Below are 15,236 nucleotides of genomic sequence, written 5' to 3' on the forward strand. Positions count from 1 at the left end.
ATAGTGGACCGACTGACGAAGTCAGCGCATTTTCTACCAATCAAAATCATGTACTCCCTTAATAAGTTTGCCACCTTGTACAGTAAGGAAATCATTAGTTTGCATGGCACCCTAATTTCAATCGTGTCTGACCGAGACCCCCGCTTCATGTCTCACTTCTGGAACAAATTACAGGAAGCTTTGGGAAGCACACTGAAGTTTAGCATTGCTTATCACCCACAAACGGATGGGCAATCCGAAAGAACAATCCAGATGTTGGAGGACATGTTGCGTGTATACTTGTTGGACCTCAAAGGTAACTGGGATGAGCACCTACCTTTAGTGGAATTTGCCTACAACAACAGTTACCAAGCAAGCATTGGAATGGCACCATATTAAGCTCTGTATGGAAGGAGATTTCGATCACCTCTGTGTTGGACAGAAGTCGGGGACAAGAAATTGTTAGGCCCTGAGATCGTGCAAGTCACAAGTGAGAAAATCCAACTCATCCAACAACGAATTCGCACTGCTCAGAGCCGCCAGAAAAGTTATGTAGATACACGGAGACGGGACTTGGAATTTCAAATGGGGGATCATGTGTTCCTCAAGATCTCACCAACAAGAGGAGTTATCCATTTGGAAAGCAAGGAAAGTTAAACCCACGTTACATTAGGCCATTCGAGAAACTGGAAAGAATTGATCCTGTAGTTTATCGCCTTGCACTACCACCTGAACAATCCAATGTCCAAAATGTGTTTCATGTTTCAATGTTCCGACGATACCTCCAAGATCCAGAACATGTTGTCGACTATGAGAACCTGGAAGTTCAAGAGGATCTTTCTTATGAAGAGCAACCAGTGCAGATTCTCGATCGTCATGATCAAATTCTTCGAAATAAGACCATACCGCTAGTAAAGGTCTTATGGCGAAATCATCGTATCGAAGAAGCTACGTGAGAAATGGAAACTCAAATGCAAGACAAATACCCACACCTCTTCGAAAATTAAGGTACATCAAGTTTGGGGACAAACTTCTATTTAGGAGGGAAGAAATGTGACACCCTAAATATTTAATTAATACCACAACCAATAATAATAATAATAATAATAATAATAATAATAATAATAATAATAATAATAATAATAATAATAATAATAATAATAATAATAATAGTGGGCGTTGTAGTAAAACAAATAATTAATTTTCTGTTGGTATGCAATAAAGTGTAATTTATTTAGGGATTATTATCTAGGGCCGAATTCACACAAATATGAAATTATAATACTACTTGAGTCAAATTAGAATTAAATATAATAAATAAATAAATAAAAATAAGAGTAAATAAATAATAATAGTAATAATAAATAGCAATTAAGGAGGAAGATTTGCAGATTTTCTAACAGTGTGGTAAATTAGCCACGCGTACTATCTAACGGATAGGGGGAGGTGAGTCATCAGGCTGCTTCATCATCACACAAGCTGAGTCATCACCTAAAGTTACGTGTATAAATAGGGAGAAGGAGTGTTGTAATTGAACGGAAAAACAAAGAGTAAAAAAAAAAAAAAGGAGAGAAAGAAGGAATCAACACAAATAGGAAGCAAGGAAAGGGTCGGAAGATAAGAAATAGTAAGACTCAATCTTAAGGTGAGTTGTATTATACATTGAGTCACCATAATATATGTTACGTATGTTTTGAATCACCATAATTTATTTTATACAAGTTATGTTTTATAAATTATATTAATATTTCAATTACGCGGGTTATTTTCTGAACTCTATTTGTTTAAAATGAAACCCATGGATATGTTTGTTTAAATTTTAGTATATATTTGACTATGACCTTATAAACAATTATGTTTTGTAAGCACCATCATAGGAGTCCCATGCCTTGGGGGACTTAAATAACCATTGGCCTCTGTTTGGCCACTTTGTGGTCCTCTATTTGTCATGGAGCCATTGACCTCTGTTCTGATTGTCACTTCTATGACCTCTGTTCTGTTCTGTTCCATACCGTGATTATGGTTATTTATTTACATAATTTCTGTATTTAAGTGATTTACTTACCAAATTGAGTTACATAAATGTTTTGGCTTAATCAACTATCCATGGTTATTTTGTATTCCCTATACTGTTGGCATAATATTTCTCACTCTGCTGTGTGCTTATAGCTGTTACCCTTTCATGTGACGAGATGTAGGAGAAACCAATAACCTCACGAAATGGAACCCGCACGTGGATTGATGTTGAACTATTTTGTGTTTCTTTTCTTTTTGTTTTTTTATTTTATATTTTTGCTCCCTTTTGTTTCTACTCGGGGCCTATCACTAAATAATAAAATAATAAAAGCCCTATAAATGTATTTTCTCTTATTAAAATAGTAAAATGGAGTAATTTCCTATTTAATTATTTTTATTTCCACTTGCGCAGTTTAATTTGCTAGGAATAGAATAAGTTAGTAAGTTGCGATTCCAACCCTAAGCCCCTGGGGTTGGGTTGTGACAGTAGGCGCAAAGCGAGGTGCACGCTTCACTAAAGCAAGGCACCTTTTAAGTAAAAAAACTAGATAAAAATTAGTATAGTCTAATAATTCAAACTTCAACGTAAGCAAAAATGAAAGAATTCACCTAAGACGTATGGACACTTCTAAGAAGGTGACGTATACGTGTCCTGTCCATGTCAAATACCAGCACTCTTTGGATACTTCCCCAACACATGTCTGACACTCTTCAAAATGTGTCTTATTTTTAAATTTTTTTTAAAGACCCGAACACTCTTTAGACACTTGGAGGGCACATGTGTCTATTGCTTAAACACACGTGCCTATTGATTAGACACATGTCAAACTAATTAACAGTTTAAACAAAACAACTTAAGATACAATGATAAAATAAAAATTATATAAATTTATATGAATTAGTATCATATTACATTTTTTATTATTTTTGAATGATATATTCATATATTTAATATATAATAAACATATAAAATTACATATTTCAAGCGTGTCCCCCACATGTCATGTCCTCTATTTTTTGAAAATTAATGTGTCAGAGTGTCCATATCGTATTCGTGTCATGTCGCGTGTCTAGGTCCATGCTTCTTAGGAATTCACAATTAATAACACAGACAAAGAAAAAAAGAAAAAAATAAGGCATATTGTGGAAGAATTCCCAAAGCCATAAAAGCACATATCATTACAAATGCAAAATAATTAAGATTCACCAAAACACAAATTTCGCAAAAAAAATCCAAAAAATAATCACACAACAACAAAGTTAGAAAAACTTCAAAAGAGAAGTAGACTAAAAGGAGCAACAAATCAGAAAGAGGAAGGAGAAGAAGAAGAAAATAAGAAAAATTAGAGCAGAGGAGGAAAAAAAAATAGAAGCAACAATGTGAAAAAGAAGCAGCCTAGCCACCTCCCCCCCCCTCCCCCGCCACCCAAAAAAAAAAAAAAAGAACCTAGAAGGTGTGGAAGAAGAAAAAAAGAAACAATAAAAAAAAAAGGAGGAGGAAAAAAAACAGATCCCAAATTTGTGAAGAAAAAGAAGAAGAGTTTCAATCCTTTGTGGCAGCATATATAAGTCTAATATGTTAAAAAAATAAAAATCAAAAGCTGATATTAAAAAGGAAAAAAAATGCAGAATCTTCAATGAAACGTGCAACTAGTGTGCCTTGTTACGGCTCATTGAATGGGCATTCGCCTCGCCATATACAAGCCACGTGAGCTGCGCCTCATTGCGCTTTGAGCCTAGGCTCACCTTTCACAACACTAATTGTGCTCCACCACTATTTTCACATCCCCTTCCTCGGCTAATCCCTCTCTTCACTCCTTCAAATTTGAGCCACCAATTCAATTATGCCTCTCATACTATCATTTTGACAACATCCACTATGACAACCATAATGTTTCATACACATCACATGTTAAGAATTCATAACAAACACCTAACTAGGATCAGTGAGACAAAAAAAAAAAAAAAACAAAGAAAAACAAAAGTATAAAAATTGTAAATCACACACATGCACATGAACATAAGATTTACCCCAAAAATAGAGTTGCATCCATGGTCTCTGCAGTTCCAATATGATATAGAGACAAACCCCCACTATTCTCAACTCCATATACATAAAAAATAGGGCAACAAGTGCAAAAATAGTAAAAATACTCGCTCCAAATTTGGGATCCACACTACCATCAATATATATTGTATGGCATCGGTTGCTATACAAATAATGTAGTAACTAAGCAAAACAATATATTCCCTAATTAAAGACAAAAATAAGAAACCATTTATATGCTAGGACAATGCAACTCAGGCATCAACAATCATGTATTTTCCCAACAATATAGAAGTATAGAACATATCAATCAATCATCAAACACATCCAAATTGCATATCATAATAAACTTCTCCAACTAGTAAACAAACCCACCATCCAAATCCATCAAACAGAGATCCCAATATAAACAAAACCATACCAAATCTCCATCAAACCCCAAAAAACAAGAAATTACAAATTACAAATTCAACCCCATATTACTCCTAATAAATCTAAAACCCAGTTGCATTCAAACACCTTCCAATCTCAAAAGAAAGAAAAGCATCAATGCAAGCATACTGAACCTGTTCAAGGTAGAGCCACTCATTGTCCCACCTACTCATCGTAATCCTCCCAAAACCTCTCTCGCCAAGTTCTTCAACCACGCATTGCAAAGCTCGATCATGCCACACTCAGCTGCCAACGAACAAAGGTCAATAGCGGTGGCCACAAACAACCCATAATCTTCAGTCAACTTCTGGACATCGGTGTGAATACCCACACCCACAAAAGCATAGATAAGGCTGTTAAGGAAGTCGAAGAGGGGTACAGTATTCATAAAAAAAAAAAAAACAAAAATTAAGTTCATTTGATATTCCTAACTCTTTATTTAATCAAATTTGTCTTCAAAAATTAACGATAAATGTATTTTTAAAATAAACTAAATGCAATCAAATGAATAGGTTATATAAATTATCAGATCATCGAGACCAGTGGTGAGCTTACCAGCCAGGATAGGACTCTCCAATAATACACCGAAGACTAGCACAATCCAATAAATTTCTATTTTATGTGCAAGGTTCTATTTGCATAATAAAAATATTTTTTTTATTAAAAGTTTATCTTTTTGAAATTATTAAAAAGTATCTAGATCTTAAAAAATTAAAAATTTTAATTCATGTACTCTTAAAATTCGAATTGTTATTACTCTCACCCCTTCACCAGTACCTCTATCATCCACCACCATTATTGCCTCTTTTCACTACCATAACTACTCCTTTTTCTGGATCTGGGTATCCTAGGTCACTCTGCCAATATGAACTCCCTGGCATTTGTTTTCTTCTTTCTTAATGGCAGACCAGTACCCTTCCTACCATCCCTAACTCCTTCCTAACCCTTCTTAGCTGCTCAAGTGTTTTTTACCACTCCCTCACCATCTCTCCCATTTACGTCACCACATTCCTCCTATTCTTCTTCCTCCTTCTCATTTTTCTTCTTTAAACCTTGTACTTTATTTCTCTTTATTTTTTTTGCAATGGTAGGATTGGGGAGAGTAGCCCTAGTAGAGAGATTGTGGAGTCACAACAAGAAAAGTGGAAGAGAGGTTGTAATAGGGAAGGAAGTCGCTGATAGAAAAGAAGAGGCTAAGGTGGTAGTTAGAAGTAACAAAAGAGGTAACTATGACTATGGCAAGCATCACATTGAAGCAAGTGAGGACCTTCATTGTTGTAGTTATATTCGATCTTAGCATCCTTAAGCAACATTCTAAATATTAGATGATTTGTAATAAAAAAACCTTTGCCTCATTGAAAAAATACCTCAAAGCTTAGATGGAGATTTCTCACAACCTCCAAGATCGATCAACAACACATCCAAATCTTAAGGAACAAATTCTATTTCCCATTGCCATTTACAACCTTCATCTTTTAATCGATTATTACTTTAAATTTTAAGATGAAATTTTAATTATTTATTTTGTTAAACCCACTAAACCTAACCCACTACTACCTACCACACACACTCACCTCCTCACCTAACCTACCACTACCACCTCCACTTCATCCCCTACCACTTCACCTACTACCTTCTTCTCTTCTATATATTTGATCATTGTAAACACAACATCTATAACATCAATCAATAATACATCTATTTTTACATGGTATCAGAGCAAGGTTAAGAATTTAGTATTTTTCGCTTCACCGGCGGGCGGCAACCTCGCCTTGGCCGCCCGCCGGACCTCAACCAACTTGAATAGCCTGCCATATAAAGCTACCCTGGCTCACTAACTTACATGTATATATATAATACATATATATACAACCCACCTAATCACAGCCAGGCCAGGCACTTTCCCAGTGGACTCCTGCATTCTGATTACTTCACCACCTATTCCTGCTATAATTTCCGCAGCCACGGACTTCCCATCAATTACTCTAGCTCTTCGTTCATTGTAGCATTTTGAGCTTTGTTAACAGCATTAAATAGCTTGATCACTACTTTTGTAGCAACTCCTATAAGAAACTTTTCATGCGAGTACAAGAAATTGGCAGGCTTCACATGCCTTCAACAACAAGGGCCTCACCTCTTGAAATCGTCCTGCAAATCCTTCAAACAGATCTCAAGATGCAACTCTCCAGCACCAGGAGACACGTCGCAAGCTTCATCCTCAGCTCATGCCGGATCAGCAAAGACACAGATTGGCGACCAACCTCCGGCGCAGCAGCTCGGCAGCAGTGAAGGTTTCCATGGATGGCGCACCTTACCTTCGAAAGGTGGATCTGAAGATGTACAAGAGCTACCAAGAACTTTCCGATGAGATCTGGCCGTACACGTGTCCATCCCATCTCCTGCCCACCAGCTCCTCCCCCAACTTCACAGCAGCCCCAACCGTCTCCTCCGCGCTATCGTGCGCCGACTCGATGATCCCCCTCTCAACAGCCGCCTGAGCCGTCAACTTCGCCGATCTCCGCAGCACGTCGCGCAGAGCCATGGGGGAGCCGATCTTGCTCCCGTCGCTTTCTACCTTTGTCCACCCCCTTCCTTGGCCTTCTTTCTGAGTTAACAAACAAACCCAGATTTTCTTTCCCTCTCTCTCTCTCTCTCTCTCTCTCTCTCTAGTGGCTCAAACAGGTGAATAAAGGCAGAGAGATTCAGAGTCCAGAGCATTTAGAAGAGACATAATAATTGACAAACCCATCCTCCCACTCATTATACCCCATTACACATAACCCATTTTTTTTATTCCTTTTTCATTCTCTCAGTGCATAGCCCACCAACTCACTCTCCCTCTAACATAATAATTCTCCACCGAATTGAACACCAGAGGGGAATATATATTGTATTTTAAAACAAAAAAAAAAAAAAAAATCATTTTTCCACCCATCACACCGATTTTTCTCACATCACTTATCCACTCTTCTTTTTTTTTTTTTTTCTTTTATCTATTTTGTTTATTTTATTTTCTTTTTATTATTCACCCAAACAACCACACTAAAATAACACCACCAACATTCCACACACTTGTCATTTATTCATGTCGGGGATCAACCCCGATCAACCATTTTACACACACAAAAAAAAAAAAAAAAAAAAAAAAAAAAAAAAAACCAAAACAAAACAAACAAAAACCACAAACAAACACCCAAAGCTTTGTTTTCTTTTCTGCAGCCGGCCACCCACCGCCCTCACTTCTCTACTCTGCCGCCGGCCTTTTCTTCTTGCCTCCGTCCTGGGCGGCCCTTGACGGTGTTGCCTCCATGTTTCCCACTCCACTGGGCATGATCACTCCCCCATACTCCTCCACTACAGCATATGGAGGACCTCCAAATCGGAACATCACGGTGGCTTTCCGCTTCAGCTCCTTGTTTTCTGCCCTTAGTACGCTTATCTCTGCTCGCGCATCCTTATACATGCGTTGGAGCAGAGCCAGCTGGGAGTTTAAATGCTGCACCTCATTTGTCCTACTCTGCAGCCGGTTCGACAAATTTGTGACCGCCGTCATGCTTTCCACACATGCCTTCAAAGTATACTGATTGGCCTCCACATCCGACTGCACTGCCATTCTTTGTTCCACCGACCGCATCGGAAAGTTCAACGGAGCGAACACAGAGGTGTTTGGTTGAGGTTCACTGGTCTCCGCACTAGTTCTCTCTCTTGTTGACTCGTTCAGTTCGGGAAAGAGAGTAAGCAGACCACGGGAAGAAGAGGAAGAGGAGGCCATTGTCTGGGCAACAGAGTTTTTCAGACTCTCTCTCTCAGCACAACAAAGTTTTTTTCAGAGGTTTTTTCGCAGCTTTTCTCTGCCTCAGCCTCACCTCCGTCTTGGTTAAATAGACGAGGCAGCCACGCGCATCGCGCGCCTCTTGACGCCCGACAAACCAGGCACGCCAGCCAAGGCACTCACGTGCCTCGCCATCATATCTGGCATGCCTTTTGATGCATCGGGCACGCCTTTTGATGGCACGCCTTTTGACAGATTGGGCACACCTTTTGAGGGCACGACTTTTGAGGGCTCGATATCTACATCCATGTATATCTTTTGGGCAGCCTATATACACACTCATACAGTGTCTTCTACACCGGTCAGCTTTATCGATCCCTTTGTTTCAACCTCAAATAGGTTTCTATCTTCATACCTATTTGAGTTTGAGGGGGGGTTATACATAGTATCATGTTCAAGTCACCTCATGGCGCACTCCCTAAGTCGCCCCCTTGGTGCACCACCACAACTTGCTACAACGGTCCGACATGACCCCGTAAACTGTCCTGCTACATCGGTCCGACATGACCCCGTAAACTGTCCTGCTACATCGGTCCGACATGACCCCGTAAACTGTCCTGCTACAACGGTCCGACATGACCCCGTAAACTGTCCTGCTACAACGGTCCGACATGACCCCATAAACTGTCTTCTACATCGGTCTGACACGACCACACAGTGTCTGCTACAACGGTCCGACATGACCCCGTAAACTGTCTGCTACAACGGTCCGACATGACCCCATAAACTATCTGCTACATCGGTCTGACACGACCATACCGTGTCTCCTATCCTGTTTTATTTTTCCGTTTATTTTTCTGTTTTGTAACTCTCTCCAAACTCAAGTTGGTTTGTGTCTAACCTCCTTGAGTTTGAGGGGGACTGTTAAACCCACTAAACCTAACCCACTACTACCTACCACACACACTCACCTCCTCACCTAACCTACCACTACCACCTCCACTTCATCCCCTACCACTTCACCTACTACCTTCTTCTCTTCTATATATTTGATCATTGTAAACACAACATCTATAACATCAATCAATAATACATCTATTTTTACATATTTAATGCCGGGCATAGCATGGATGTAATGCTAGTGTATATATATATATAAGAAATAAATAATAAGAAAAAAAATTAGTGAAATTGGGATTTTAGTAGAATTGGGATTGTAGTACAATTACACTCAATTTTACAACTACGATTGCAGTCACTTTAACATTCTAGTGTGATCCAAATTATTTGGTCCAATTGAAATTAGAGAATCATAAAATTCTACTATCTGGATCAAGATTTTGATAATCATGATGAGAATTCTTGTACCTCATTATCTAGTGATGTATTTGACTCCCTATCATCTTGATCACCATCCAGTATACCAAAAAGAAACTTAATGTGTATTTATATTTGGTAAATTCAAGAATCCAATCAAATGGGTTGGGCATTTAGCTCAAGGATCTAAAAATATGTTGCAATAGATTTGTAAGAACTGTTTTACGTTTAGTTATTCAAATATGAAGTATTTTAATTTGAAAATCAAATTAAATTAATCAATGATGTTTAATGGAATAAAGTTTGTTGTGCTTAATTATGTTTGCAACCTCGTGAATGGACTCGTAAATTAAATTGACTACCATTGAAAATATGTACATCTCTCAAATGAAGAATCTATGGAGATTTGGCCTGGGGAACTTCAAACTAAACTAAGAGAGATGGAAGTTCACTGGTGTTAAAGGTCTGCAAAATCTTGAACTAATTGATATACATTGACCTTGAAGGACTTGTTTGGGAAGGCATATCAGATATGGTAGTACCTTCATAAAAAAAAAAAAAGGTGAAACTAAGCTGTCTGCCAAAGTTAACACATGTTTGGAAGGACAATTCACCAGGAATTCAAGCCTTTCAGAACCTAAGATCCTTAATAGTAAATGGTTGTGGCAGTTTGATAAATCTATTCTCATCCTCTCTAGCCAAACTTCTTGTGAAACTACAAGACATAGAGGTAACTGAATGTGGTGGGATGGAAGCTATCATTACAAATAAACCAAATGCAGATGATGAACTGATAAGGAAGATAATCATGTTCCCTCAACTAAAAAAACTCAAATTCAGAAATCTACCAAACCTTCAGAGCTTTTGCTCTCAGACTTATAAGTTTGCGAAATCATTATTGAAGACCGTGGATGTAGACAACTGTCCCAAACTGAAGACACTCCCTCCAGCGTTTCAGCGCAAGCTAAAGTAATATAGGAACAATGTTGGATTGCATGAAGAAGTTTAAAAGGTGGACTTTTCAACCATCTCTTGGATGGAAAGGTATGTTAATTTTACTTGAAATTATATAGTATTCACCATTAACTACCAATCATAGTTCTAAATCATGGTATCAGGGTAACGTAACAGTATCAATCGCGAAGTATCAGTATCAGTATCAGTAGTATCAGCAGGTACATATCGAGAATCGGGTGTCGCGGCCGTGAAATTTTAAAAATCAGTAGCAAACCCTCTAAAACTCAATTTTATACATTTTTTCGACTCTTTTAGCCTTAATTTGTCACATTTTAATCAAAATTTTGATATGTAAGAGCACTTTCAAAAGTAAATGATATGTATTTATTTTACTCATTTGACTCATTTTCAACTAAATGTATCAGCCGGTACATATCAAATTGTATTTAAAAGTAAATTTTGATACATATCAAATTTGAATCATTTTCAACTAAATAATATGTATTTATTTTAGTCTCAATTATAATATTCAATTATCTAAAATACTAGTTTTCAATTGACAAATATTGTAATTCTAATTTAGTTAGTAACAATAATGCATTTAAAATAAAAATAAAAATCTAATTTGAATAAACCTCTTTACTTTTAAAAAAATAAATAAATAAATCTAAATCTTAATCTTAAACCCGTTTGGTAACCATTTCATTTTTAATTTTCAGTTTATATTTACAAAAATTAAAAAAATGTCATAAAAATTTATTTGATATTTTTTTTGATTTATAAATGGTTGTCTCAACTTATAAATTTGAGGAACGTTGGTTTTTTAACAGAAATTTAAAAATTTGACTAAGATTTCTATTTAATCTGTCCTCTTTTTGTTTCTGTTTAATCTCATCAACGATTGCTGGTTCGGCTGAAATAGCGGCTATCAATCCGCCTGGTTCACACAATAATACTTCAATTCCGGACTTCTCAAAATCTTGCAAGATTTCTTTCTGTTCAGTAAGTAAACAAGCCAAACTTCCCATCAATTTCCTACTCAAGGCATCAGCAACTGTATTGGCTTTCCCAGGGTGATACTGAATTTGGAGGTCATAGTCTTTTATCAGTTCAAGCCACCTTCTCTGTCGCATATTTAACTCTTTCTGCGTGAAGAAGTACTTTAGACTTTTGTGATCCGTGTAGACTTCGCATTTTGCCCCATACAAGTAATGCCACCAGATTTTTAAGGCAAACACAATCACGGCCAATTCTAAGTCATGTGTCGGATAGTTCTTTTCATGTGGCCTTAACTGTCGGAAGGCATAAGCAATCACTCTTTCATTCTGCATTAATACACAGCCCAAACCTTTATAAGATGCATCATTGTAAATCATAAAGTTTTTCGTGCCTGTGGGCAATGTCAACACTAGTACGATAGCCAGCCTCATTTTTAGTTCATGAAAGGAAGATTCTCTGTCGTTATTCCATTCAAATGGTTGACCTTTGCATGTCAGTTGGGTAAGAGGCACAACTATTTTTGAGAAGTCTTTCATAAACCTTCTGTAGTACCCGGCTAAGCCCATGAAACTGCGCACTTCTGTTACATTCGTCGGTGCAGGCCAATTCACAATTGCCTCTATCTTCGGCGGGTCCACTGAAATCCCTTCCTTGTTGATAACATGCCCTAAAAAGATAACTTCATCCAACCAAAATTCACATTTCTTTAGTTTGGCAAATAATTTCTTTTCTCTAAGTGTTTGCAAAACAGTCCTCAGATGTTATTCATGTTCAAGTCTATTCTTCGAGTATATCAAAATATCATCAATAAAAACCACAACAAATTCATCAAGGTAGGTCTTAAAAATTTGGTTCATTAGGTCCATAAACGTTATAGGAGCATTAGTCACCCCAAATGGCATAACAAAAAATTCATAATAGCCATACCTTGTTCGAAACGCAGTTTTCTCAACATCCTCTGCTTTTACTTTCAACTGGTGATATCCTGACCTCAAATCAATTTTGGAAAACACTTGCGATCCCTGCAACTGGTCAAACAAATCGTCAATACGAGGTAAGGAATATTTATTCTTTACCATCACCTTGTTCAGTTCTCGATAGTCAATACACAAGCGCAAGGTTCCATCTTTCTTTTTCACAAACAACGCCGGTGCACCACATGGTGAAAGGCTAGGTCAAATAAACCCCTTGTCAAGCAGGTCTTGCAACTGTTCTTTCAATTCTTTCATTTCAGCAGTAGCCATTCTATAGGGAGTTCTAGAAATAGGCTGTGTGTCTAGCATAATTTTAATAGTAAACTCTATCTCCCTGTCCACTAGTTCCCCTGGTAATTCACTTGGAAACATATCTGGAAATTCTTTAACAATAGGGATAATGTTCAATTCAACATTCAGAGATTGTTTAGATAGCACACAACACAAATAACCCTAGCACCCTTTCCTGATCAATTTACATGCTTTTATTGCAGATATCAAGTAAGGTGGAGGCACCACCCTATTACCCACAAACACAATTTCTTCATATTCTGGTGGTTTAAATACAACCTGTTTTGTTACACAATCAATGGTGGCACAATATTTAGTTAACCAATCCATGCCCAAAATTACATCAAAATGTCTAAAGTCCAAGGGCAACAAATCTACATGCAGAATAGCATTCTCAATATGCATGTCACAAAATCGATATACAGATGTACACAACACAGATTCCCCAGATGGAGCAGATACATAGCAAATATGGCAATGATTCTAGATGTCTACTCAGTCTAGATGCAAATGCACAAGTTACGAAATAGTGTGTTGATCCGGAGTCAATTAACACAAAAGCATCCTGGTTGCATATAGAAATAGTACTTGAGACAACGGCTCCAGCATTCCGTGTATCGCCTTGAACAAGCGCAAAAACTCTCATTTGCCTCACGGTATCTCCGGTGGTAGTAGATCTCATAGTATCTCCCGGTTTCGGGATTGATGCGATGGAGTTGGCAGCTAACTTCCCACTGTTCTGATTACAATCTCTGGCCATATGCCCCGTTTTTTCACATTTAAAACAAGCCCCTGACATACGGTGACAAACTCCGCGATGCCTTTTACTATAAATATTGCACATTGGAGATGTATCTCAGGAAGAATTAGAAGTACTTGAGGAGCCCGTATTCTGCTTCTTTGAAAATTTCTTCTTCGAAAAGAAGCCTTGCCTTTTACTACCCTTCCAATCAGTTGTTGTTTTGGCATGTTTGTCTATGTTAGCTTCTGATATTATGGCCCGATGTAGCATCTCAATATAGGTCTCCAGTTTGAGAACATTCACCCTTTTTAGGATATCTCTCGAAGCCCTCCTTCAAAATGTCTCGCTTTCTTATAGTCGGTGTCGACCACATGTGGTGCAAATCTAGCTAATTCCGTAAACTTGGCCTCATACTCAGCCACTGTCACATTATTTTGTTTAAGTTCCATGAATTCCGACACTTTCCTGTCACGGACACACTGTGGAAGGTACTTGTCACAGAAAATTTCCAAGAACTGTGCCCAACCAATATCTTTATTGTTTTCACGCATTAGCATCCACCACCTTCTTGCCTCATCTTCAAGAGTGAAAGTGGCTAGTAATACTTTCTGTGTTTCTAGGCAAGGAAATACTTCAAACAGTTTCTCTATGCCAAGGACCCATACTTTAGCCTTTAGCGGATCCAATCCCCCATGGAACTGTGGCGGTTTCATTTTCTTAAACTTTTTGGTGAAGGCTATTATTCGGTCATCATTCTGATGGTCTTGGACAAGTGGTACTGGAGGTGGAGGTGGAGGTGGAGGATGTGGTTGTTGCCACTGTTGTTGTTGCCTCAATGTTTTTTGCCATTTCCTATATCAATCTTTCCATCCTATCCATTCTGGCAATAGAAGACTCCTCTATCTCATCACCTCTTGTTCTCACCATCTGATTAGACTTGTATCATTCCTCATACAAAAGGTTCACAAGTATGCATATACTAAAGAGCACACATATTCAAATAATTCTCAATGCAAGTAAGTCCAAAACATGTAGCACATAATCATTCATCTCGAAACATTCCAGCATGTTCTTAATACTTTCAGATTCATACTTATCACATAGATGCATCTTAGATCTTTTTTAGGTGCTAATTGCTCATTGGACAAGTGTGTGAATTATTAACTTGTGCTCTGATACCACTCTGTCATGACCCGAACCTGCCCTTATGGATTAAGGTCATAACCGGCCAGTAATCAGGGGATTACCTACAGCCTCAAACCAAATAAACATATATTATCAGAGTTAAGGGGCCAAACGGAAGCAAACTTAAAAATTGTCCATAGGGATGTACGTGGCACATCATAACATTTCACATGTATTCGTTAATAACCCACATCAAAAGGAAGATAACATATAAACTTTACACAACAGGATCACTCAAGTCCAAGCCAGCCAAACCAAAAGCTTATGTACACGGTGAGCTAACATTTTCACCAAAGTAACAACAAAAGGACAAAAGAAACAACAAGTCTCATGCATGAGACGTTTGGGCTGACTCCTCAAAACTTTGACTTTTTCTCATATACTTCACGAGACTGGGTTTGAACATCTCCTGGCTCACCTACATACACATGAATGAGAGTGAGTGAAAGCCCAGTGAATAATATCAAATAAAGGAGATACATGTATAAAGTTCAAACAGATATACATATATCAAACGGCCTTAGA

General features: G+C 37.8%; 2 protein-coding genes across 2 annotated transcripts; one reads left to right on the top strand and one right to left on the bottom strand.

The window, feature by feature from the left end:
• The first annotated feature begins 147 nt into the window (after nucleotides 1-147).
• LOC145800215 (uncharacterized) lies at nucleotides 148-935 on the top strand. Its single transcript, XM_082889870.1, has 2 exons — nucleotides 148-295; nucleotides 514-935. Exons 1-2 carry the CDS (start codon nucleotides 148-150, stop codon nucleotides 933-935), a joined length of 570 nt encoding a protein of 189 aa, XP_082745996.1.
• Nucleotides 936-13,834: 12,899 nt separating this feature from the next.
• Nucleotides 13,835-14,239, bottom strand: LOC145800216 (uncharacterized). Its single transcript, XM_082889871.1, has one exon. The coding sequence runs from the start codon at nucleotides 14,237-14,239 to the stop codon at nucleotides 13,835-13,837; it is 405 nt and encodes a 134-aa protein (XP_082745997.1).
• Between the last annotated feature and the right edge of the window lie 997 nt (nucleotides 14,240-15,236).

This window comes from Camellia sinensis, chromosome 10 (genome assembly GCF_055761805.1).
Source record: "Camellia sinensis isolate YWXY chromosome 10, ASM5576180v1, whole genome shotgun sequence".
Lineage (NCBI taxonomy): Eukaryota > Viridiplantae > Streptophyta > Magnoliopsida > Ericales > Theaceae > Camellia > Camellia sinensis.